This window comes from Carya illinoinensis, chromosome 1 (assembly GCF_018687715.1).
Source record: "Carya illinoinensis cultivar Pawnee chromosome 1, C.illinoinensisPawnee_v1, whole genome shotgun sequence".
In the NCBI taxonomy this organism is placed as follows: domain Eukaryota; kingdom Viridiplantae; phylum Streptophyta; class Magnoliopsida; order Fagales; family Juglandaceae; genus Carya; species Carya illinoinensis.
The window spans coordinates 11,338,340-11,365,183 of NC_056752.1; the positions used below are offsets into that span (position 1 = coordinate 11,338,340).

The following is a 26,844-nucleotide window of genomic DNA, read 5'->3' on the forward strand; positions in this document are numbered from 1 at the left end:
ATACAGTGTACAATCATACTTTAAAAATGCACTTTTGCCTCATGCACTAAGAGCAAAGCACAAGGATTTATCGTTGGGGCAGAGTAAATTGCAAGTTTGTTATCACTACTTGTAATGAGCCCATTAACTTGTGAGTGGACCAAATGATATTTTTGTTTGTTGTATGTTCCAATCATTTGGTGTGTCGCTAACTAGACTTAAATTGTTGTCTTAGCATGGTTCCTTAATGACAGTGATCCATTCAACTGCAAAGTTTCAGCCTGGTATGCGCATTAATATGCATGGTGATGAGCTTTGGTTGCTGTTTGTTATACATGTATTCTGTTGGCCATGTTTTATGCCAATACATCTACATTTTTTCCTTCTAACTTTTTATTGTTGTTCAGTTTGTGGATAATTTAAGCATTACATCACTATGAGCTTAGTGTATTTGTAATATATTGTTCACATTCTTTAGAGGTTTTAGGGTATAGGTTGTGATACTATTTTAGTAGTATTTTTTTATTATTTTGTAAAAGACTATTTCCAGCGATCCAAAATCATTGAAAATAATTTTTTGGTAATGCTTATTTGTGGTGATAAAAATCGTTGAGAATAATGATTTGCCACCAGAAATAATTTTTGGTTGCAAATAGTTATTTGCGGTAATGGTATCACCGCAAATTAGCAACTCCGATCAAATCTAAGAAAATCGTCGGGAAAAATTCTACTGCAATAACTAACCATGGTTGGTACACTTTTGCGACAAAATTTGAAACTATTTCTGACAATAAACATCACCGCAAATAGAGTGATTATTTTCAAGCAAAAATGTATCCCGTAAAAAAAGCTTTTGAGATGTAATATTACTAACCATCTAGCGGCGACAGAAAATGGACAAGAAAAGTTTTTTACAACAACGCTTATTGCTTTTAGTGGCAATTTTCAATGTCTCAAAAAGTGATATGTCTTGTAGTAGAGCACTATGGAAGCACAATATTGGGCCCACTGAAATGAGTTCATCTTCCGCACTAAATTGCACCTAAAAGAAGTCACAACCCAAAAAATGAAAAAGAATCTTTGTGGTGCTTTTTAACATTATATGGAGGAATCATTTGATCAAGCTTTATACACATGATTAATGTATTATGCATAGACTTTGCAAGCTATATATGAAGGGTAATCGACAGGCAATGCTACATGGGAGGAGTATGGGTCATTGATGGCAGTTTCCCACACCTTGTGGGCAAGGTGTTTTGAGAGGGTAGGTATTGTCATATGTCGAAGGGATGTCTAAAGGGTATTAGGGCAAATGTATTAGGGGAATGGGCTTAATGGGCTCGATAGGATTGGGCTTAATTGTAAGGATGTTTTGTGGGAATTGAGCCCATCTGTAGTTACGTAGTGATTGCCCATCAGTGTATTGAAGTAATGTAGACAAGTGTACAAAAAGAGTACAAGCCTAAGGAATAAATCATTAAAAGAATTACAATCAAATCAGATTCTCTCTCTAATTCTTTCTTTCTTTTTTTCTTTCTTCTTAGACTACATTCTTTACGTTCTTAGAGAAGGCCTATGACATATTTGCTAACTACTGCTTGAATGTGAATTACTAGATTTAGATTTGTTTGTCACAAGGAATCCTATGGATTATGTGTGTTAACTTGTTAAGTTGCCATTTTATAACTTCAATGATTGTTTACCCTGCTCTAGTTTCTAATCTATTTCTCACCTAATGGTGGATCTACATATGTCACCAGCAAGCAAACTGTTCTCGAAGATTATGATTCTACAAAATTGCCTTATGGATGATTATTTGGAAGTTATTTTAAACTTCCACTTATGACTTTAATAGCATAAATATTTATGTTTTTTCCTTGCTAATTCAGGTATGTGTTGCAGTTGGGAAAGAAGATCGGCCTCTCCCATACCTATTATATTTACAAGGTGGACTTGGATTTGAGTGTCCTCGACCGAGCAAAAACTAGTGGATGGATACAAAAAGCCTTCGAGTAATTTCATGTCATATTGATGGATCATGCATGCTTTTCTGCATGCTCATAGAGCAAAGCTTTTAGTGATTGTTGATATCATTCAATATTATCTTTTCTCCAATTGATGATACTATTTTGCAATGAGGAACAGGCTTGTCGACTCCTTTGATGGCATCGTCTATGTTACAATTTAAGATTATGTTTGGTTGTTAGAATGAGCTCAACCATCTCAAATCAATCATTAATATGACTCACTACTTTTTTAATGTTCCATAAAAATTGAAATAAAAAAAAAAAAAAAAATTCTACTTTCCATGAATCTTGCTAGAAAATAAGCATGTGTCAGACGCAATATTAAGCATGAGTGGTTGCTCTGTGTTCCTTGCATAATTATATCAAGAATTGTTGTAGAACCAAACGTCAAAGGCCTACATAGCTACCATCTTTAGGTAAACAAATTATTCATCATATTTTAACCCTTCCCAATAAGATGATTAAAGAAAATCAGTATTTTTTTATCAAAAAAATTGTTAGCATGGGATTTAATAACAAAATTAACAGAGAATTTTCGTTAGAGAATATATTGTCTTAAAGTGAAACAATTAACATATCGATTAATCATTAGCTTATTTTAAGGAGTCAATTTCTTCTAATTTTCTGATTTTAGAAAAGAATATAATGTGGACTTTGCACTTTGCACACTCAGGTTATCATAATTTAACAATTTACACCCTAAATTATTAATATTGGCTTATTGCACACCTGATAACAATAAAATGGAAGGTGCAAACTATAAGTTTTTGATAGTTTCAGAGTACAATGTGATAAGTTTTAATAGTTTGGGATAAAGAATGCAAAACAATTGATAATTTGAGAGTGTAAGGTATTACTTAACTTTTGTTGCTTTTTTCTCCATTTTTTGTTATCTTAGCAAGAACAGTCTATTTGAAGGGTCACTACTAGTTTTGGAACCCTTAGATCACACCATATTTGTATGTATATATTTTCTTTCTTGGTAACGAGAGTGCACAGGTCCTCGACAAGTAATTTCGTGTAATTACACTTTAGTAATTCATAGAAAACTTTCCTACAAATACATTGTTGATGTTGTGTTTCATATGTTGTTGGGTCAGGCCTTTGGCAACTCGGGCCTTGAAGCTTGGGCCTACAAACACAAAAGGTAACTCCAAAATTCGACAGCCGGGGGGAGCCTCCGATGCCTAAGTCAGTAGTATTTAAGGTAGAGACTTTGAGGGCAATTGTAGTAAGCAGAGTCTAGAAAGTCCAACCCCTATTTTGGTGTCTACGGGTTGATTTTATACTTGCATTCAGGGTCAGAGGCCCATGCCCTGAGACTGGGTGGAGGGGTGTCCTCCTATTGCTTTGGATTTTAGTCTTGTTGAGATGGTGTCTTCCTCCCTTTTTTTTGTCAGGGTAGCAACCCATCCCTAGACCTAGAACCTTGGGCCCGACTTATACAGAACCCCCGATCAGGTCGCCTAGTGACTTGGTGAGTACAGGCCTTCGGGTTTTGGGCCCTCTAGGGTTTGGGAAAAGCTCCCTCTAGCACTTGGTCTGCGCCTGTGCTCTTAGGCCTAAGGCCCTGGGGAAAAATCCTCCTAACAGTTACCGCGCCAATTCCTATTGAACCAGTTCGGTGGGAATTTCTTTAGATTCTCATTCTCTTGCTCTTTCACTTGATCAACTTTCATCACTTTATCTTTCAACATTGCTAGTATGCTTGTTCGTCAGTTCCCTTACGTGTCCTGTCACAATTGGTTTTTGTTTATTGTTGATGCGGCGCGACAGTTCCCACTCCTGCTGTAATGGCACGTTCCGACAGTTTTCCTCAAGTACTTGATAGCGCACATTCTGTCCTATCTGCATTGATTGTCTTAGGCAGCTCTTATCACATCCTCTTCTTGTGCTCTAGATTCATTGTTTTAATGTGGCGTGAGGGTTCCTGCAATCCAAAAATTTGAACTGAACCGTTTCCCATGGCGCATATATAATCCTTAGGGGGGCAGATCGTTCTATGCTACCTTTCTACATTCTGTTGTGCATTGTCAAAGCCTTTTCATTTCCTACACTCATTTTCTTCCTTCTTTCCCTTCAATGACACCCAAGAATCTCTACCGCATGGCCCCAAAAGGCTCCAAGGGCCCTAAACGCACCAAACCCTGAGTCCTCCCCACCCTGGTAGAGGTGGGGCTCGCGAAGACGCTAGTAGAGGTCCAAAGGTACGCGGGTTCTTAGTGGCGGTCAACAATGACTCTCCCCAATTCTTGAGGTGACACGACCAAACGAGGGAGTTGTTGGTCCCAAGGGATATGCTTATAAAGTTTTGTTATTCCCTGACATGTTTTTGGACGGCCTACCGCTATAGTTCTACCGCCCAGTTTGCGATGTGTTGGACATGGCGGTTGTGGCTCCAGCCCAGCTCCATCTTAACTCTTAGAGGATCTTCGTGGGCTACTGTGTTATCTAGCAACGCACCCTGGAAGAGGCGAGGGAGGCCTATTTGGACCTTACTAGCCGAGAATTTTTCCTTACCCACCACGTCCTAAAGAAGAGTGGCAATACTTGTAGTTTTCGTTCTGTCCAGGCATTAGCTAACCTGGAACGAAAGTATGATAAGCAGTCTTCGTGGTTCGAGCATTTCTTTCTCGTATCGGGTGACAGGTGGGAGTATCCCCCTAGGCAAGTTGCCCGACAAGACTTCCCTGCTCGTGCTAACTGGGAGGTTGTGCAAGAGGAAGGGCTCGTGAGGTTGCCGGTGACCCAGGAGGAGCTCTGCCGAAATGAGATCATGCGGGATTGGGCTGCCGCCCACTCAGTAAAGGTTTTTATGAATGCCCTGCTGAGCGCTGATAGCTTGCGGGGGTGTTTGCCTATCCATACTGCGCTGCGCCGCTTAGGATCCTCCATCCCGCTAGAGCCGACCAGTTGTCCTAGGCACAAGCGTCCTGCTATCCTGCCAGTGGAGGGGAAGGGAAAGAAACCCAGGGGGAGTTCGTCGATTGAGTCGGATTTTGATGATGACATGGTCCCTTATGCCAGGCAATCCTCAATAGGGGTATCTGTTCAACGACTTGCACCAGCTCCGACAGGGATAGGGGTGGTTTCGGCATCTTCAAACCAAGCCGCCCCACCGCCTACCTTGCAAGGTCAGGGCGGTCGGCCCTCCCCCCACGAGCCCGCAACACCTCTTCTTCAGTTGGTCTGGGCCCTTCGACAACCGCGTTGGGCGTCCTTCCCTCTACTCCACTAGGTGTCAAAGGTTCTCCAACGCTTTTGTCTATGCAGGCAATGCCTTGCAGCTCTGTTTACTAGCACCTCTAGAGGCCATTCTTCTCGGGGGTCACAAGGTGTGTCTTCTCCGGTGCTCAAGGCTGGTATTTAAGTTGTCCATCTCTCGGGTCTCGCCTCTATGGACTACACCAGAGTCTAGGAAGGGGTGGTGTGGGCCATGTTGTGGGCCGAGGAGGCGGTGGCCAAAGCTGCCGGTTCAAGGCGCTATGTGGTTAGGGCCTATGCCGATAATGGTGCAACTTGGGAAACCTCGGCGTCTGGGGAGTTCATCAATGCCCTTTGAGCTTTTCTTATTGCTATAGGGCCTGAAGCACCGGACGTTAGGGTTGAGGAATTTTCTGCTGGGTTTGGAGCGGGTATGGGGGCAATCCTGGACAAGGGGGTAGGAGTCGAGGGGGCCCCCCACAGTGGAGGCCACTCCCCAGTTGGGGAACAAAGGAGATCGTGAGGGTCGAGTCCAAGCGGTGGCCCAAGACTTGTGGGAATTCTTCATGCAGGTTTTCCTCGGGCTTGTGTCCTTTTTCCCTTTGTTGCCCTAATGTTTCTTTCATGGTTCTAAGGAAGGTTTTAGCGGCTGGCGGCATTCGTCGTGGACGGCCAAGAAGAACTACAAACTAGAAACCAAGAGTCTCGCTTCTTGGTCCGCGTGTCCATGGGTAACACGAAGGTTGAAAGGGAACTTAGGGAGGAGTTGGAGGTTTCCCTTGCTAACTTGTGATGATGCCTACGCTATCTAGAGTCCGATTTGCAGAAGTCCCAGGAAGAGGTTGTCTTGTGCTGCCTTCACCTATTGCAGTAGGAGCTATCGTGTGTTTGGCAGGTTCGCAATGAAGCATGGTACCATGGTTTCTCTGCAGGTCAGGAGGGGTTAAAGAGCTACTTGTTGTCGAACCCTGAGAGCGACTTGCATAGATCTCGGGTCTATCCCGCCTGGTTCAGTAGTGTTGGAGGCAAGAGCTCGTATAGGGGAAGTTCTGATCCCCAGTTCCTTTCCAAGTGACCCTGTCTTGCCTGCAGTAGATCTGAATACCCTAGATGCGGGTCCTATTGAGTCTGAGGAGGATTCCAGGACCCCTTAGGCTTGGCCTTGTATTCCTGTCTTCTGTTATAATTTTGATTTAATGTAAAGTGTTTCTTCACCATGTTTCTTGATAGCACGGATTTACTCTCAATGGAATTATTCACTTTCGCATGTTGCTATATTTTTTGTGCTTTATTTTGCACCTTTTTGTCCTTTATGTTTCCCTTGCTGTTGAATCATCTGTCAATTGGCCCGTAGGACCTTATTGCTCCTAGGGTCCACGTGGCAAACTGCGTGCTGCACTTCAGTTTTTGTACATCTCAAGTGGTTAGATGATGGGGATAGAGGCCCCTACTCTCCACTTTTATGCGGGGACCTTGGTCTGAGACAATGGGGGCTGCCCTGACGATTGTTCGTGGGTCATGGGTCCTAACATGCTTGGGATAGGCACGCCCTCTTATCTTCACCCCCTGCATACTTATGGGGTGGTGCCTTCTTGGCGACCTCGCCAATGTCGTCTTTTTCTGCCGACGATACCTTTGTGCACCATGCTGAGTCTGACCCGGCTAGCAAACTATTCCTATTTGTTTTTCCTTGTATGGTTCCTTGCGAACACACTATAATCTTCCTCTTTGTAAAGATTTCAACAATTGATGAATAAAATGTTCTTTGAGTATGCTTTTGCATTTTGTCGACTTTACTATTATTACTCTTTATTTTACCATTCATTTGTGTTCTACCCAAGTCCCCCAGGGGCAGTTGAGTGTCGATCGCTTACTGGGGGCTTGGCTCTATTTCTTCCTGATGAGTGGATGACATCCTGCGCCGTGAGGGCAGACCGATGTGCTTCACATTACCTCGCCAAGCCGAGCAGTCTGCAACATCATACCTGCCTGTAAACTTTTGCGGGGTCGAGTACCACTTAGGCTCAACTCACCTCATTGACCCTCGCACTTGGCGAGAAGGGCCATGTGGCATGTAAAGTTAGGCAAATACACTAACGGAGGCCGAGCGGCATGTATGGTCAAGCTCGCCTCGTTGACCCTCGTGCTAGGCGAGAGGGGCTGAGTGGGGCATGTGAAGCTTGGCTCGCCCAAATACTCTAACGAAGGTCGAGTGGCATGTATGGCCGGGCTCGTCTCCTTGACCCTTGTGATTGGCGAGAGGGGCCGAGTGGCATGTGAAGTTAGGCAAATACACTAACGGAGGTCGAGCGGCATGTATGGTCAGGCTCAACTCATTGACCCTCGCGCTAGGCTAGAGGGACCGAGCGGTATATGAAGCCAGGCTCACCTAGAAGTCTTTACAGAGGTCGAGCAGCACTTAGGCTGAACTCGCCTCGTTGACCCTCGCGCTCGGCGAGAGTGCTTCCCACCGTTTCTTTACCATTTGGTTTCTTTACAAGCATCACATTGGACAACCAATCCGGGTAGTGTGCTTCCCGTATGAATCTTGCTACGAGCAATCGATTGACCTCAATGGCAATGACGGTGTTCTTCTCTGCACTGAAGCTCCTGCACTTCTGTTTACTCCTTTGGCTTTAGGGTCCACATTCAAGTGATGCTGCATGATCGTTGGGTCGATCCCTGGCATGTCTTCATGCCTCCAAGTGAAGATGTGACGATTATCCAGGAGCAACTGTTGTTGGGCATCCCTCATTTCGATGGTCATTTCAGTGCCAATCCTAGGGTGGCTTCTGATCCGCTTTCTTGAGCGTGTAGTCATCCCTTATTTTGTCTTCTGCAGAGGTGCACTCTAGAGCAGGTGGAAGGACAGTTGGTATCTCCCCTCCTCAGTCTGCGTGGTGCAGTCTCCCCCTCCAGTGCCTTTTAGTTTATCGACCGCATCATCATGCGTCTCCCCTTTCGTTCCTTCTAGTTGTGTAGCTTCCATGGCTGTTGTTTCCATATTTATCTATGTTGCTATTTTGTCGCACTCCCGAGTTGTCTGAGAGGGAGCTCTCGCAAGTGTACGAAAGACATGTGAAATCTTCTTAGGATCCCATAGACGGCGACATTGTTGACGTCGTATTTCGTCTGCTATTGGGCCGAGCCCTCGACAACTCGGGTCTTCAAGCTTAGGCCTACAAACACAAAAGGTAACTCTGAAATCCAGCAGCCGAGGTGGCAGTCGAGGGAGCCTCCGATTTCTAAGCTAGTAGTGTTTAAAGCATTTGAGGACAATTGTAGTAAGCAAAGTCTAGAAAGTCCAACCCCCTGTTTCGGTGTCTAGGGTTTACTTTTATACCTACGTTCAGGTCAAAGGCCCATGCCCTGCAGCTGGGTGGAGGGGTGTCCTCCTGGAGCCCCTTTCGCCAAGCCTCATTTAATGCGGCGTGATACTCTAATTAGCGCATTTAATGCGGCATGATATTCTGGTATTGCTTTAGAGTTCAGTCCCGTTGAGATGGCGTGTTTCCCCCTATTTTTGTCGAAGTAGCCTCTCATGTCCCTGGGTAGAGACCCATCCCCCAACCCGAAACCTCGGGCCTCATTTATACGGGTTGAGAACCCCTGATTGAGTTGCCTAGTGACTTGGCGGGTACAGGCCTTCGAGTACTGGGCCCTTTGGGGTTTGGGAAAATTTCCCTCTAGCACCTAGTTTGGGCTCATGCTCTTGGGCCTGAGGCCCTGGGGAAAAATCCCCCTAACATACATACATTCTCTTTCTCGACTTTTTCTCAAACACATTAAAAGAGAAATGAGACAAATGCTTCCAATTTGTACATATGTTTGGATGAATATGACAAAATGAGCCATTAAAAGCATGTGCTTTCGCTCTTAATTGGTAACCATAAGAAGATATTAAAAATAATACCTTAAAAGGATCATAAAGTCCTTGAGCATATGTAATGTTAAAAGGATTAGAAAATATTAAAAATCTTTAAGCATATGTGCTATCCCTACTATTAAAAGGATTAGAAAGACATTTCAGATAGAAAATATAGAAAGTCCTTAAGCATCTATTTCAATAACACACAAATTAACATAAAAATAAAAAAAAATCAAGAAAGAAAATATGAAAATGTGATTTTCCCAGTGAAACCTTCAAACTGACTTGTTACAAACATAACATCATGAGATTGAGGGAGCAGCAAAATAATAATTTTTTTTTCAATTAGCACCGGGTGTATCTGAGAAAAAAAGTCCCGACTAATCCAAAGGATGCACAAACTCTCGGCAAGAAGTTTCCAGCAAGTGCACCACGGTTAATTCAAGGGGAAATTCACCAAGTCCGATAGCTCCTAGAAATTGTTTGCACCCAAGAGGATTCGAACCTTAGACTTGAAGGGAGTATACCATCAAGACTAAGGTTTTTACCACTTGAGTCAACTCCTAGTGGTTGAAGGATGAAGATAAAATGAAATAAATATAGAAAAATAAAGAGGAATTTGGCTTTTTACAGTATGCCATCAACTAGTAAATCTTCTTGTCACCTCTGCCAATATCTAAACTACCATTGACTTGGACCTTTCTTCCCCTACAACCCAAGGTGAGAAATAAAAAAATAGAAAAAGATAACGAAAAATGGGATAGTGATATCGATTTTAGCATAACAAAGATGAAAATTGAAGTGGGAAAAGAAGTTCCGGAGGCATGACGTTGGCTTAATCTGCTTTGGAGTAAACAGAAAGAAAAGAATACTAGTGCAGAAAATCAACTTGAAAAAATAGTCTAGAGCCACGCAAACCACCAAAAGATGATGACTAAACTATGAGGCGAAATGGCCACCAACTCCAGCCCGTTTACAGTACAGGAGTAGTTGTTATTCATGGGCAAGGGAGAAAATGAAGCTTAAATTTTGCCTCGTGGTCGTCCGAAAGTTTAAGCGATAGAAAGTGGTAGATTTAATTATTTATATTAAATTCTTAATATTAATTCTCACAAGTAGGTTACACTCTCCCTAAATAAGTGAATTTAACAGATGAATATTTAGCTGATAATCTAACTCTGATATCATGTGAAATCATCACTTATTTTAAAAGTTTGAGCTGATCTAAAAAAGTAGACTTAATTTTTTAATTATATCCTTGACACAATTATAACCACGCAATCAATCTTTTAAGTGTCGTAAAATTATCTTTGTTGTCTAGTCTGAAACTTGCCGCAAACAAATAACTCAATTGAATATAACTCACCAACCCCGATATGGAATACATCCATCTTTTTATTTGGTTTCTTCAACATAGAAAGGATGGAACCCACCATGGACATGCATGGATACTGCAACATCGATGGGCTAGCATAAGCAAATTCATGAGAAACTAAGGTTCTTCAACCAGTCTCAGCGTGATGCCCAATAGAAGTTCCAACCAGAACACATTTTAGCCGGCCAGAACATTGGACTACATCGTGTTTTCTTTCGAGTATGGCAAGAGATGCATTCCAATCTTTGAATAATCCCATCCTCCAGATTCTACAGCCATCCTATGCAGTAGAAACAGAGAATTCGTATCCTTGAACAAAATTTTTCGACTTTCCCGTTTCAACTACTGCAGGAAGCCATTCGGAAAGCACCTCCATGGTTATATAATCAGGATAACATGCCTGTTTAACCATTCTGTCCATGAGTTTAAATGCTTTCTCCAAGAATTTTTTCTCCCGTAGCCCTTTGAACATGGCATTGTCTGTGGGTAACATTAGGCCTTACCCCGTGAACTTTCATTTCATCCATTAGAGAAAGAGCAAGCTCTACTTCATTATCGTTGCAAAGAGAATCTATTAGGATATTGTATATTACATTGTTGGGAAGAACCTTTGCCGCAGAGCTCATATCTCTGAAAATATTCATTGCTTTGTCAATTTTTCCATTTAAGCAGTTTGCGTGTATCAGTGCTTCAAAACTGAACCATGGGCACAAGGCCATCCTTAATCATCTTACTCATAACTCTATGGGCAGTTGTGAAGTTTCCAGTTTTGCTCAAATGGGAAATCAAGGTGTTATATGTGACCCTATCAGGCTTAATTCCAGCTTGCTCCATTTCTTTGAGCATCTCATAAGCTTTATCCAACTTGTTCTTCCAGCAGAACCCACCAACGAGAACATTGTAGCACAAAATGTCAACGCAGAATCCAGCTTCTTTCAACATTGATACGACAGAGCTGGCATCATCCATCCTTCCAGCTTGGCTAAAATCTGATATCAATCTATAATAAAAAATTGCATCAGGGGAGCATCCATCTTTCGACATTTGATTGAAAAGTTCCATTGCTTGATCATTATTGTTAACATCACAAAAAGCATTAATCAAGGTTGTAAACATCACAGCATTGCCTTTCAGACCTTCACTTCGCATGTCATTGAAGAACTGAATGGCACTATTGATCCTCCCATGTCTGCACATACCATCAACCAAAGTATTAAGGGTGATTACATCAGGAAATACCCTTTCCTTGTTCATCTGATCAAAGAGCTCTTGTGCCAGCTCAATTTCGCCAGCTTTGCAGAACCCATCAATCAAGCAATTATAGGTAACGGTATCTGGCACAGGTGTATCTTCAGATCTCATCCGATCCATCACAGTCAACCCTTCTTCTTGCCTCCCAACTTTACAAAGTCCATCAATCAAAGTAGTACATGTGACTACATCAAGTTCAACAAACAACCCATCATTCCCAAAGGTTACCACATTTGGTTGAATATCCATCTCTTCCATCTCGGTCGTGGGCATATTCATCTCAGTCTCAGCATTGCCTTTCAGACCTTCACTTTGCATTTCATGGAAGAACTGAACTGCACTATTGATCCTCCCATGTCTGCACATACCATCAACCAAAGTATTAAGAGTGATTACATTAGGAAATACTCTTTCCTTGTTCATCTGATCAAAGAGCTCTTGTGCCCCCTCAATTTTGCCAGCTTTGCAGAACCCAGCAATGAAGCATTTATAGTTAACAGTATTTGGCGCACATTTATTTTCAGATCTCATCTGATCCATCAAAGTCAACCCTTCTTCTTGCCTCCCAACTTTAAAAAGTCCATCAATCAAAGTAGTATCTGTGATTACATTAGGTTCCACAGAACACATCATTCCCTCCTTTCATTTTCTCAAAAACCTCCAGTGCCTCATCGACCATCTGAGACTTGCACATATGATGATCCCAAAGGTTATCACATCTGGTTGAATATCCAACTCTTTCATCTCAGTCACACCATTACCTTTCAAACCTTCACTTCCCATTTCATTGAACAACTGAACTGCACTATTGATCCTCCCATGTCTGCACATACCATCAACCAAAGTATTAAGGGTGATTACATTAGGAAATACTCTTTCCTTGTTCATCTGATCAAAGAGTTCTTGTGCCATCTCAATTTCACCAGTTTTGCAGGACCCATCAATCAAGCAATTATAGGTAACAGTAGCTGGCGCACATTTATTTTCAGATCTCATCCGATCCATCAAAGTCAACCCTTCTTCTTGCCTCACAACTTTACAAAGCCCATTAATCAAAGTATTATATGTGAATACATTAGGTTCAACAGACAACCCATCATTCCCTCCTTTCATTTTCTCAAAAACCTCCAGTGCCTCATTGACCCTCCTAGACTTGCACATATAATTAATAAGGATCCCAAAAGTTACCTCATTCGGTTGAATATCCATCTCTTTCATATCTCCATCCCTTCCCAACCCGTCAAAAGTGCATTGCAAGAGGCAGCTTCCACTGTACCACCAGCCTTCATCACATCATGTAAAACATCCCAAGCACGACCTATCTTTTTATTCCTGCACAACTTGGTAATCAATTGCGTAAGGTATATGGAAACACACCGTGTTCACCTAATTTTGACACCAACCCAACAATCTCCTCGTCACTAATACTTTTTCCCAACCACTCCCTTCTCAACAATGCAGCATCAAAAACAGCACCACCTGTAATATCATTGGGCAGACAGTCCGCACCTGGTTGAGGCATTTCATCAAGCATGTTAAGCGCCTTGTCGATGCGCCCTGATCTGAATAGCACACCAACCACCACATTGTAAGAGTGCGTGTTTTTGAGAGACGGGTCTAGCTCGTCAACTACAGCCAGCAACTCGTCCACCATTCCGGCCCTTCCAAAGCAACGAACAAGAAGTGTTGCGCAATTAACTGTATGCGGGATATTCCGCTCTTAGGACGTCCTGTAAAGCTCTAATAGCTTGTTCTGCGGATCAGCTGTTTGGGGTTCGGTAGAGAGGTGGCGGGGGAGGGGAGAGTAAAGGATTGCGGGTGTTTGGGGTTTGAGCAGACAGAGGCAGAGGAGGAAGACAGTGGATTGTTGGGATGAAGAGAGTGGTAGGCTCATTTTGTTCAGGCGAAGATGCTACGTCCCTCAAAGTTGCTCTCAAAGCCAAAAACATAGCAAATTGAGGTCTGCCTCGTTGCCTTCTGGAAAGAGTATTACTGACGAGGAGATTGTTGGGTTGGTGTCAAAATTAGGTGAACACGGTGTGTTTCCATATACCTTTAAATTTACGCAATTGATTACCAAATTATGCAGGAATAAAAAGATAGGTCGTGCTTGGGATGTTTTACATGATGTGAAGAAGGCTGGTGGTACAGTGGAAGCCGCCTCATGCAATGCACTTTTGACGGGATTGGGAAGGGGTGGAGATTTTGATTTATGGGAAAGCTGTCGAAGACTGAAAGCTTTTGAGGACTTTAATAATGCAAAGCCCAAGAAATTAGTTGCAGGAAGTAATAATCAACATGGTGCCCTTTCATTGGGAAGCTCCTCCATCTACTTGGGTCAAAGTTAATTGAGATGTGGCAATAAGGACTGATCGTGATAAGATTGGCATTGGAGTAGTGGTAAGAGATGATTCTGGTTCTGTGGTGGCAAGTTTGATGCAACCAAGGCTCAGTGGTACTGATCCAGTAATTGAACTATTGAAGAGCAAGAGGCCTTTTGACTGAGTGGTTCGCATTTTGTGGGCCTCCTGGGCTGGTCTCGCCCTTCGTCTGATCCTTTCCGATTCCCTATTGCCGGGCTATCACGAGGCCCATCGCTGCTTTGTCACATGATTCCATGACAGTTGGCAACTCAAAAGAAGAAACATTGCTATCGCTAAATCTATGTGCCGAGAAACATATGGCATAAAACAAAATACGAGATCCCATTTGTCCATTTGTTGGGAAAAGGGATTAAGCCTTAGATATGAAATCATCGTCCAAATTAGATGCATTTTTCAAGTCTATTTTGCTATGTCTTCTAATGTAACACCTCCCTCTCCATAATTAAGAATGTCTTTATTTTTCTTTAAAAATCTTAAGAGTCGAAGTTCTATTACTGACCCTAACTTGAAAAAATATTTTCTTTTATTCTGAAAGAAGCATCAAGTACAAAGATTCCTTATAATAAATTAAGTCGTTTTGAATTAAAATACTGAAATCATAAATAATGGTGGGCGAAAGCATTTATTAAAATTTTTAAAAATCTATACTATAAAAATTATAACTTAAAATCTCTGTATATGATTTAGGCTACTGTCACGCCTCCTTGAATTAAGTCTCGTCCTGCAGTTCTACCTTCTTAAATATTTTGACTTAGGGTGGTTTAAAAATATAAAAACAAACTAAAATGAATCGATAACTTAGTAAGGAACCCATCATAATATAAACATACTTAATATAAGGTTTTCATAAAATACTTCATACTGAGGTTAAAATCATAACTAATCATACTGATGCTTATACTATACATAACTGATTTATCTTAATTAACTGACTGATTTGATTTAACTAACTGGCTAACACACTTAACCCTGTGTGTGAAGTTGTGCACAAGCCCCACATTCTGCTGTAGCAAAGGGAGTCGCTGATAGTATTTTGGCATACTATGAGGAACCATGCTTAAAAATACATAGTACCATAGTATAGTATTCTGACATATCCACTCTGAAACTACATTAGTACCATGCCTTTGATTGACCATTTGATTAACTATTCTAAGTTTATCTTACACTAGATCTTATAAAAACTTACGTGTTTTATACAACATGAAATGCATAATACATAAGACGAAAGCTTAGTTTATCTAATGACCAATCTTTAAATTCTAAAATGAGTCTAACACGTTCAATAAATAATAAATGTGATTTAACTTAGTTATTGAGCCTAATTAAAACTCCTAATCAATATCAATAATTTATTACTCATAGGTTTATCCAATATGGCCCATTAAATATAATTTAGGCCTAATAAAAATTATCAATATTCTGACCTTAAAATTATTACGTTGAATCGTTACATCCAAGTTCCAAACGAGGTTGGATTGTGTTGCAAATGATGAGATGGAATAGTTCGATGGACATAACGTGACGAAGGAGGAAGACATATTTTTTTAAATTAGTTTTATTTACGAGTCGGTGTAAATAACATACACTTTACATGAACTCTACAACTTATAGTTCAACTTATCAAATTGAAAATTTAACAAGGAGAAAAAAAAAAGGACAAGAGCAAGAAGGAAAATACTCTAATCATAAATACATTACACGAAAGTACAAACTAATTTGTATGATTATTTTTATAATATAATTTATTTGTAGTTGCAGCTTTCCTCAAACAAGAAATAAGACTCTTTCTAAGAACTTGGCTGCTTTCTCTCTAACGGCTGCATCTAGATGGCAAGCAAATCTGAACCGCAAGTTAATATCAATTTCAAATTTGACAACCGAAACTCTTCCCATCTAACAGTTTGTCACTTCATTCCTATCTTAAACACCAAAGGGTCATATCAACCCCGCTCCCCCTTCCTTCATAAACCCACTCTGCCTTTCACTCAACCCGTCCCTTATCCTATCATGCTGTATTGCTCATCGCAGTAGTCTGATTTCACCGCTTCTGGTACGGTAGAATTACAGTCCGTATGGTTAACTTCATGGTCGGAGATAACTTCAATGCAGGTGACTCCTCGCCTGACCACGTCTAAGGAAAGTGGTACTCGAAGATTATGATTCTACAACATTGCCTTGTGGATGATTATTTGGAAGTTATTTTAAACTTCCACTTATGACATTAATTGCATAAATATTTCTACTTTTTCCTTGTTAATGCAAGTATGTGTTGCATTTGGGAAAGAAGATCAACCTCTCCCATACCTATTATATTTACAAGGTGGACCTGGATTTGAGTGTCCTCGACCGAGCAAAACTAGTGGATGGACACAAAAAGCCTTCGAGTAATTTCGTGTCATATTGATGGATCAGGAATGCTTTTCTGCATGCTCATAAAGCAAAGCTAATTTTAGTAATTGTTGATATCCTTCTATAGTATCTTTTCTCCAGCTGATGATACTACTTTGCAACAAGGAACAGGCTTGTCGACTCCTTTGACGGCATCGTCTATGTCACAATTTAAGACTATGTTTGATTGTGAAAGTGAGCTCAATCCATCCCAAATCAATTATTGATGGGATCTACTTCTTTTTCAACGTTCCATAAAAATTGAAATAAAAAAATTTGCTACTTTCCATGAATCTTGCTCGAAAATAAGCATGTGTTAGATGCAATAAGCATAAGTGGTTGCTTTGTTTTCCTTGCATAATTATATCAAGAATTTGTTGTAGAACCAAACATCAAAGGCCTACATAGCCACCATCTTAAGATAAACTAATTATTCATCATATTTTAACCCTTCCTATTACGATGATTAAAGAAAATCAGTATTTTTTTTATCACAAACATAGTTAGCATGGGATTTAATAACAAAATTAAAAGATATAGTTTTCTTTATAGAATATATTGTCTTAAAGCGAAACAATTAACATATCTATCAATCATTAGCTTATTTGAATATTTACACGTACCCTAAATTATTAATATTGACTTATTGCACTAATAGCAGTAACTTTTTGACAGATGGAGAGTAAACTATGTCACGTTTTAATAGTTTGGGATAACGAGGGCAAAACAATTGATAATTTGAGGGTGTAAAGTATACGTAACTCTTGGTTTTTCTTTTTTAATCTTTTGATATTTTAGTAAGAACAATCAGTTTGAAGGTTCAATGCTAGTTTTGGAAACCTTGGCTCACACCACTTTTTGCATATATTTTTTTAGAGAAAATATATTTACAACAATGAATTGTACAATTCTCGCGTAATCGTTTTGAAAAAAATGAATAAAATATGAGATTTATATAAAAAAAATTAATTTTTTAATAATAAATCTCTTTATTTTTTAAAGCGATTACATGACGTTTATATATATACTTCATGATTATATATAAAATTACTTATCTTTTTATTGGCAATAGGCATCGCACAAGCCCTTGGCAAGTTTTTTGCAATTTATAAATCAGATAATTCAAAAAAAAGTTTCCTGCAGTTGCATATATATTAAGAGAGAATGAGACAAATGCTTCCACGTTGTACATATAAAAATGACAAAACGGGCCATTAAAAGCTTGTGCTCTCTCTCTCTCTTAATTGGCAACCACAAGAAGATATTTAAAACAAAAAAAAATATTTATAAGAAATAAGCCATTTGAAAATGACAAAAAAATTATGTGCCTCTATCCCAACTGTTTAAAAGATTAGAAAAAGATTAGATAGTAAATATAGACTCCATAAGCATCTATTTATTTTTTAGCCCTGCCATGGAGAGGTTCTCCGATATTATTAAAAAAAAAAAATCTATTTATTCTCCAACATACAAATTAGCTTAAAAATAATATAGTTGATCAAGAAAATATGCAAAAGTGGCTTTCCCAATAAAACCTTTAAACCGACTTCTTACAAACATAGCATCAGATGGAGCGAGCAAAATAAAATGAAATAGTTAAAATAAAAAGGAATTTGGCTCTAAACGACATGCCTACAACTAATATTTTTGGCACCGGATGTTCAGGAACAGCATTCCGACATATCCTGGGGTAGTTTAAAAATAAGATAGTGGAGATAGAAAATATGCAAAAGTGGTTTTGGGAGCAAAATAAAATGAAATAACCAAAAATAAAAAAGAATTTGACTTTGTACGACATGCCAACAACTAGTAAATCTTGTTGTCAACATGTGCCAATACATTATTTTTATTTTTTTATTTGGTTCCGGATGTCCAAGAACAACGTCCCGACATATCCCAATGGTGCATAGGCTCTCGACAAGAAGTTTTTCGTAAGTGCACATCGAATAATTTAAAAGAGTTTTTATAAAGAGTTTTCAGTACTATTTCTCACCTAACGGTGGATCTGCATATGTCACCAGCAAGCAAACTATTCTAGAAGATTATGATTTCACAAAATTGCCTTGTGGATGATTATTTGGAAGTTATTTTAAACTTACACTTTATGACTTTAATTGCATAAATATTTCTGTTTTCTCCTTGCTAATGCAAGTATGTGTTGCATATGGGAAAGAAGATCAGCATCTACCATACCTATTATATTTACAAGGTGGACCTGGGTTTGAGTGTCCTCGACCAAGCAAAGCTAGTGAATGGATACAAAAAGCCTTCGAGTAATTTCGTGTCATATTGGTGGATCAAGCATGCTTTTCTGCATGCTCATAGAGCTTTTAAGGCTAATTTGAGTGATTGTTGATATCATTCTATATTATATTTTCTCCAGGTGATGATACTATTTTGCACTATTCGAACAGGCTTCATGTCGACTCCTTTGATGGAATCGCCTATGTTACAATTTAAGACTATGTTTGGTTGTTAGAGTGAGTTCAAGACATCTCAAATAAATCCTTGATGGGATCCATTACTTTTTCAACATCTCATAAAAATTGAAATAAAAACAAAATTGCTACTTTCCATGAATCTTGCTAGAAAATAAGCATGTGTTAGATGCAATAAGCATGAGTGCTTGCTTTGTGTTCCTTGCATAATTATATCAAGAATTTGTTTTAGAACCAAACATCAAAGGCCTACATAGCTACCATCTTAAGATAACTTTTTATCTTTACAGAATAAAGCTTTTGTCATAAAAACTGTTAGCATTGGATTTAACAACAAAATTAACAGATATAGTTTTCTTTACAGAATATATTGTCTTATAGTGAAACAATTAACATATCTATTAATCATTAGATTATTTGAATATTTACAGCCTAAATTATTAATATTGGCTTATTGCACCCGATAGCAATAACTTTTTGACAGTTCGAGAGTAAAATATGTCACGTTTTAATAATTTGGGATAAAGAGGGCAAAACAATTTGACGGTGTAAAGTGTACGTAACTCTTGGTTTTTTTTTTTTTTTTCATCTTTTGTTATTTTAGTAAGAACAGTCAGTTTGAAGGTTCACTGCTAGTTTTGGAACCCTTAGCTCACACCACATTTTGCATATATTTTTTTATTGGCACAGGGCGTCGCACAAGTCCTTGACAAGTTTTCTGCAATAACACATCAGATAATTCAAGAAAAAGTTCATTGCACCTGCATATATATTAAAGCCATGTTTGGTTGCAAGACTCAGTTGAGATCAGTTCTATTCAGTCTAATTTTAATCTGAGTCTAGCATCCAAACACTCAACTACTCTTAAATAATTAAACTTATGTCAACTCAAAACTTTCTTACATGTGGGATCCACGACATTTTTCAACTCAAAACATCTTTATATGTGAAACCCACAACTAACTTTTTTCAATTTTTTTATAAATCGTACTAAACTCATCTTAACATCTAAACACATCTAAATTCATTTTAAATGACTTTTATATAACTCAATCCATTTACTTAACCCACTACTACTCAACTCAATATTCAAATGCAGCCTAAGAGAAAATGGGACAAATGCTTCCACTTTATACATACATATATATATATATATATATATATATATATGTATATATATATGTTTGGATGAAAATGACAAAACGGACCATTAAAAGCATTGTTCTCCCTCTTAATTGGTAACCACAAGAAGATAATAGATAAATAAATAATTTAAAAAAAAAAAGACATTTAAAAGAGATGAAGAAGGCAAAAGAAGTCTTTACCTCTATCCCAACTGTTCAAATGATTAGAAAAAGATTCAGATAGCAAATATAGACTGTATTTATTTATTCTCTAACATACAAATTAGCTTAAAAATAAAATAGTTGATAAAGAAAACATGCAAAAGTGGTTTTCCGTGTAAAACCTTCAAATCGACATCTTACAAACATAGCATAAGATGGAGGGCACAAAATAAAATGAAATAAGTAAGAATAAAAATGAATTTGGCTCTTTACGACATGCTAACAACTAGTAAATCTTGTTGTCAACATGTGCCAATACATTTTTTTTTTTTATTTGGCACCACTTGTCCAGGAACAACATCCCAACATATCATAGGGGTCGCTTAAAAATAAAATAGTCGAGAAAGAAAATATGCAAAAGTGGTTTTCCCAGTAAAACCTCCAAGCCGGCTTCTTACATACACATCAGATGGAGGGAGCAAAATAAAATGAAATAAACAAGAATAAAAAGGAATTTGACTCATTACAACATTCCAACAACTAGTAAATCTTTTTTTTTTTAATAAGTAAACAACTAGTAAATCTTGTTGTCAACAAGTGCCAACATGTGCCAATACATTATTATTATTATTTTTTTATTTGGCTCTGGGTGTCCAAGAACAATGTCCTGACATATCACGGGGGTGCACAGGCCCTCGGCAATGAGTTTTTCCTAAATGTACATCAGGTAATTCAAGAGAAAAGTCTCTCAATCCGATGGCCCCTAGAGCCAATCCCTAGGGGTTTGCCGATACATTAATTACCATAGACTTAGACCATTTTTTGCCCTACCACATAGGGAGAAAATAGAAAGAAAGAAAAATGGGATAGTGATATTGATTTTAGCATAACAAAGATGAAAATTGAAGTGGGGAAAGAATTTGTTCTTGAGGCATGACGTTGGCTTGATCTGCTTTGGAGTAAACAGAGGAAAGAAAAGAATACTGGTGAAGAAAATTAACTTCAAAACATAGTCTAGAGTCACACAAATCGCCAAAAGATGATGACTAAACTATGAGTACGAGGTGAAATGGCCACCAACTCCGCCCGTGTGGCTTAGAGAAGTAATTGTTATTCAAGGGCAAGGGAGAAAAATGAAGCTTCAATTTGTGAAATCACCGTGACCCAAAGTTTGAGTGGATGGAAAAAGCTAGATTTAATCATTTATATCATATCCTTAATACTTTTTTCTCATATGTGAGTTAGATTCCCCCAAAATAAGCGGATCAATCACATGGAATATTTAACTGAGAATCTAATTTTGATATCATATGAAATCATCACTTATCCAAAAAAATTGATCCGATCGAAATAGTATGCTTAATTATTTATATGATATGCTTAATTATTTATAAACTCATCAACACGGATATGGAATACATCTACCATTTTATCTGGTTTGTTCGAGATGGAAAGGATGGAACCCACCCTGGACATGCATGGATGCCGCAACACTGATGCGCTAGCACAAGCAAAGCCTTGAGAAACAAAGGTTCTTCAACCAGTCTTTCTGTGTGATGCCCGTTAGAAGTTCCAACCAGAACACGTTTTGGCCAGAACATAGGACTAAATCGTATTTTCTTCCGTGTATGACAATAGATGCATTTCAAACTTTTGAGTAATCCCATCCTCCAGATTCTATAGCCATCCTACGCAGTAGAAACAGAAACTTCGAATCCTTGAACAAAATTTTTCAACTTTCCCGTTTCACCTACTGCAGGAAGCCATTCGGTAAGTACCTCCATGGTTATGTAATCAGGCTTACATGCCTGTTCAACCATTCTGTCCATGAGGTCAAATGCTTTCTCCAAGAAATTTTTCTCTCGCAGACCTTTGAACATAGCATTGTATGTGGTAACATTAGGCCTTACCCCCTTAACTTTCATTTCATCCATCAGAGAAACAGCAAGCTCTACTTCATTCCTTTTGCAAAGAGAATCTATTAGAATATTGTATATTACATTGTCGGGAGGAACCTTTGACGAAGAGCTCATATCTCTGAAAATCTTCATTGCTTCTTCAATTTTGCCATTTAAGCAGTATGCTTGTATCAGTGCTCCATAAGTGACAACTGTGGGCACAATACCCTCCTTAATCATATTTCTCATAATTCTATGGGCGGTTGCAAAGTTTCCAGTTTTGCTCAAATAGGAAATCAAGGTGTTATATGTTACAATATCAGACTTAACTCCAGCTTGCTCCATTTCTTTGAGCATCCCACAAGCTTCATCCAATTTGTTCTTCCTACAGAACCCACCAATGAGAACATTGTACCGCACAATGTCAAGGCAGAATCCAGCTTCTTTAAACATTGATACGACAGAGCTGGCATCATCCATCCTTCCAGCTTGGCTCAAACCAGATATCAATGTATAAAAAACAATTGCATCTGGGGGGCATCCATCCTTCCACATTTGATTGAAAAGTTCCATTGCTTTATCAATATTGTTAGCATTGCAAAAAGCATTAATCAAGATTGTAAACGTCACAGCATTGCCTTTCAGACCTTCACTTCGCATTTCATTGAAGAACTGAACTGCACTAGTGATCCTCCCATGTCTGCACATACCACCAACCAAAGTATTAAGGGTGATTACATCAGGAAATACTCTTTCCTTGTTCATCTGATCAAAGAGCTGTTGTGCCCTCTCAATTTCGCCAGCTTTGCAGAACCCATGAATCAAGCAATTATAGGTAACAGTATCTGGCATACATTTATTTTCAGATCTCATTTGATCCATCAAAGTCAACCCTTCTTCTTGCCTCCCAACTTTACAAAGTCCATTAATCAAAGTATTATATAAGATTACATTACGTTCAACAGACAATCCATCATTCCCTCCTTTCATTTTCTCAAAAAGTTCCATTGCTTTATCAATATTGTTAGCATTACAAAAAGCTTTAATCAAGGTTGTAAATGCCACAGCATCGCCTTTCAGACCTTCACTTCGCATTTCATCGAAGAACTGAACTGCAGCATTGATCCTCCCATGTCTGCACATACCACCAACCAAAGTAGTAAGGGTGATTTCATTAGGAAATACTCTGTCCTTCTTCATCTGATCAAAGAGCTCTTGTGCCCTCTCAATTTCACCAGCTTCGCAGAACCCATCAATCAAGCAAGTATAGGTAACAGTATCTGGCATACATTTATTTTCAGATCTCATCTGATCCATCAAAGTCAACCCTTCTTCTTGCCTCCCAACTTTACAAAGTCCATCAATCAAAGTAGTATATAAGATTACATCAGGTTCAACAGACAACCCATCAATCCCTCCTTTCATTTTCTCAAAAAATTCCATTGCTTTATCAAAGTTGTTAACATTACAAAAAGCTTTAATCAAGGTTGTAAACGTCACAGCATCGCCTTTCAGACCTTCACTTCGCATTTCATCGAAGAACTGAACTGCACTATTGATCCTCCCATGTCTGCACATACCATCAATCAAAGTATTATATAAGATTACATTAGGTTCAACAGACAACCCATAATTCCCTCCTTTCATTTTCTCAAAAACCTCCAGTGCCTCATCGACCCTCCCAGACTTGCACATATGATTAAGAAGGATCCCAAAAGTTACCACATTTGGTTGAATATCCATCTCTATCATCTCGGTCATGAGCTTTTTCATCCTTTCAAAATCCCCATCCCTTCCCAACCACGTCAAAAGTGCATTGCATGAAGCGGCTTCTACAGTACCACCAGCCTTCATCACATCATGTAAAACATCCCAAGCACGACCTATCTTCTTATTCCTGCACAACTTGGTAATCAATTGCGAAAGTTTAAATGTATCTGGAAACACACCGTGTTCAAGTAATTTTGACACCAACCCAACAATCTCCTCGTCGCTTATACTTCTTCCAAACCACTCCGTTCTCGACAATGCAGCAAAAAAAACACCACCTGTAATACCATTGGGCGGACAGTCCGCACCTGGTTGAAGCATTTCATCAAGCATCTTAAGCGCCTCGACGATGCGCCCTGATCTGAATAGCATAGCAACACCCACATTGTAAAAGTGCGTGTTTTTTAGAGACGGGTCTAGCTCGTCAACTACAGCCAGCGCCTCGTCCACCCTTTCGGCCCTTCCGAAGTAACGAACAAGAACTGTTGCGCCCTTAACTGTAAGTGGGATATTCCGCTCTTTGGACGTCCTATAAAGCTCTAACAGCTTGTTCTGCGGATCAGGTTCGCGGCCTGCGAGCTCGAAGATGGCCTGGAACGTGAAGGACAATGATTTTAACTCTTGTGAAGGCGAATTTGATCGGATGTAATCGAAGAACTCGAGGGCTTGGGAAGAAGAGGCCAATCGACGTGAGATTTGTCGAAAAATACGAGGAGAGGAAGGAGAAGAAGAGGAAAAGAGGAGCTGGTGAAGTTGGGTAGAGCTGGAGTTCCCATCTTCTAAGGCTTGGAAGAGTTGGACTGCTTCGTTTACCAACGATTCCTCGTCTTGTGGTGGTGGTGGTGGTGGTGGTGGATTGGGTTCGGTAGAGAGGTGGCAGTGGAGGGGATAGTAAGGGATTGCGGGTGTTTGGGGTTTGAGCAGACAGAGGCGGAGGAGGAAGACTGTGGATTGTTTGGATGAAGAAATTGGTACGCTCATTTTGTTCAAGCGAAGATGCTACGTCCCTCAACAGTTAGCTCTCAAAGACAAAAACCATGGAAGCCCAGATGCTCCATCTCAAGAACCATCGCCCACCGCTATTGATGATACATTGCATGACACCGGATGGATCGTCATGCTCCGTGATTACAGGTTTTGTTGTTCTGATTTATGTTTATATTTATATTTCCGATCATGCATGTTTTTATAAATCACGATAATTTATAAAAATAAAAAATTTTGTGACTAAATAAAAAATATTATCTATTAACTTAAATAATCATAATACATCAATGTGATGATGTGTCAAATATTTTTAAAAAAAAAAAAAACCTTTATATTTAAATTTTAAAATTTAAATTAAAAAATAAAATATTGATGAAAAAAAAATACTACTCAACATGTACTTAATACCATTCTTCAAATAAAAAAGTACTTAATACAATTCCAAAATATTTCTCTTATTTAGTGATAGTGATGGAAAACAAGAAGGAAATATTGAGTTGCTTTTGAATTTAGGTATGAGTCGTATATTAGTTTAGAAATAAAATAGGGTTTTTTGATAAATTTGTGTTTGTTTCTCACTACTGGATTATTTTATTTATGATGAAGGTTTTATAGAGATTTGCGCCTCCGTTCAATGTTGGGGGGTATAATAGTTGTGGGTCTTTTACTCCACATGTCTCTTGTTTGGTTTCCGAGTCGGTTAGTGTTACTGTTTCTACAATTTGCTCTGGAAAGAACTTTTAACTGACCTTGTCACTTTATATATGTGAAGAAAACGTTAGCTATGGATTTCTAATCCTCTGATTTGGTTCTGATCGGGGCTCTGTTGAAGCTTTTGGCTTTTCTCTGTTGCTACTTTTTCTACATTGTTTATTATCTTTTGCTGCTGCATGCTTCTTTACTTTTTTCGGTAGAGGTTGACTCTGGTGCACTCTTCCGTTTCGATGCATTTGAGGCCAAAAAGGTATAAACTTTTTTGTTCTTTTGTTAATTATGTGTTAAGCCCTCCTCTTAATTTTGGGGTTTATGGTTCATTTCTCTTTGTGATCTCAAATTCGTTTGTTGGTTTTTCTTTTTATAGGACTTGTTCTAGAGTAGAGTGTTTTGGGGCTTTTCACATAAGACAATTTGTTACCCCCTTCTAAGAAGGGGTCTAACTTGATACCCTTGTGATTTGGAGAGAGATTCCCCCCACCCCCCACCCCCCTTTTTTTCCTTCGATTTTGTTTATGTTTTTCTTGAGAAATTCCTAGGGTATTTAGAGGGGTTTGCAAGTGCTTTTTCCCTTGTAAAAAATGACTCGGTCTCACCTTGCATCATGCCATGCCTCTCAAATCTCCTTTCTTTCTAGGTCACTTTCAGATCTCTGCCCAACCAAGTCCTCTTTCTTTCATTTCATGACTTCTACAATAGCGCTTCCTCGCCATCTTCCATGCCTCTACCCCTTTCTTCCCCCAATCTAGGCTTAGCCCTCTTCTTTTTGATAATATACCCTTTGTTCAAAATCTCTACAGCAGCTCAAAGATGCTATCTAGAGACAGATGTCTGAATCTCCATGCCCGCCTTTCACTTCCCTACCTTCCTTCCCTTTCTCGTTCTCCCCCAACTACTCCATAGCCATGGGTCCATGCACCTTTCTGCCTCAGGGCAGGATTACCAAAGCAATGTTTTGGGTTTCCTCAATAACTTTCTAATCAAATTTGCTTTTCAGGTGGAGTAGGACCAAGCTAAAGAGATATATTTCTCTAGGTGCCAAGATTGGGTTTCTTAGTTGGATGTCAAATTTGGTCTTCTTTTGGTGTGGTACAGAGGCAGTTGAACTTTCATGTGCTGCTAGTTTCCAGGTTTTCATCGGCTTGTTCATTTCTCTTTGGATTGAGTTTGTTTCTAAATTTTTTGGGCTCTCAAATTTTTGTATAATTTTATCTATTACAAGTCTTCCCGAGTGGTTTGTGACCATGAATTTGTTTTTAAATGAGGTTGTTT

The 26,844-nt window shown here is 39.2% G+C and overlaps 1 protein-coding gene and 2 pseudogenes across 1 annotated transcript; all 3 read right to left on the reverse strand.

Moving 5' to 3' along the window:
- Positions 1-10,407: 10,407 nt before the first annotated feature.
- LOC122310475 lies at positions 10,408-12,337 on the reverse strand (annotated as a pseudogene).
- Positions 12,338-12,346: 9 nt separating this feature from the next.
- On the reverse strand, positions 12,347-14,220 carry LOC122306638 (annotated as a pseudogene).
- A 7,319-nt stretch (positions 14,221-21,539) lies between these two features.
- LOC122310480 (pentatricopeptide repeat-containing protein At3g61520, mitochondrial-like) lies at positions 21,540-25,011 on the reverse strand. Its single transcript, XM_043124361.1, has one exon. It carries the CDS (start codon positions 24,850-24,852, stop codon positions 21,892-21,894), a length of 2,961 nt encoding a protein of 986 aa, XP_042980295.1. The 5' UTR covers positions 24,853-25,011; the 3' UTR covers positions 21,540-21,891.
- Between the last annotated feature and the right edge of the window lie 1,833 nt (positions 25,012-26,844).

What these genes read in the sequence shown, in the direction of transcription:
- LOC122310480 (XM_043124361.1), bottom strand. Translation starts at nt 24,852, where the DNA reads ATGAGCGTACCAATTTCTTCATCCAAACAATCCACAGTCTTCCTCCTC.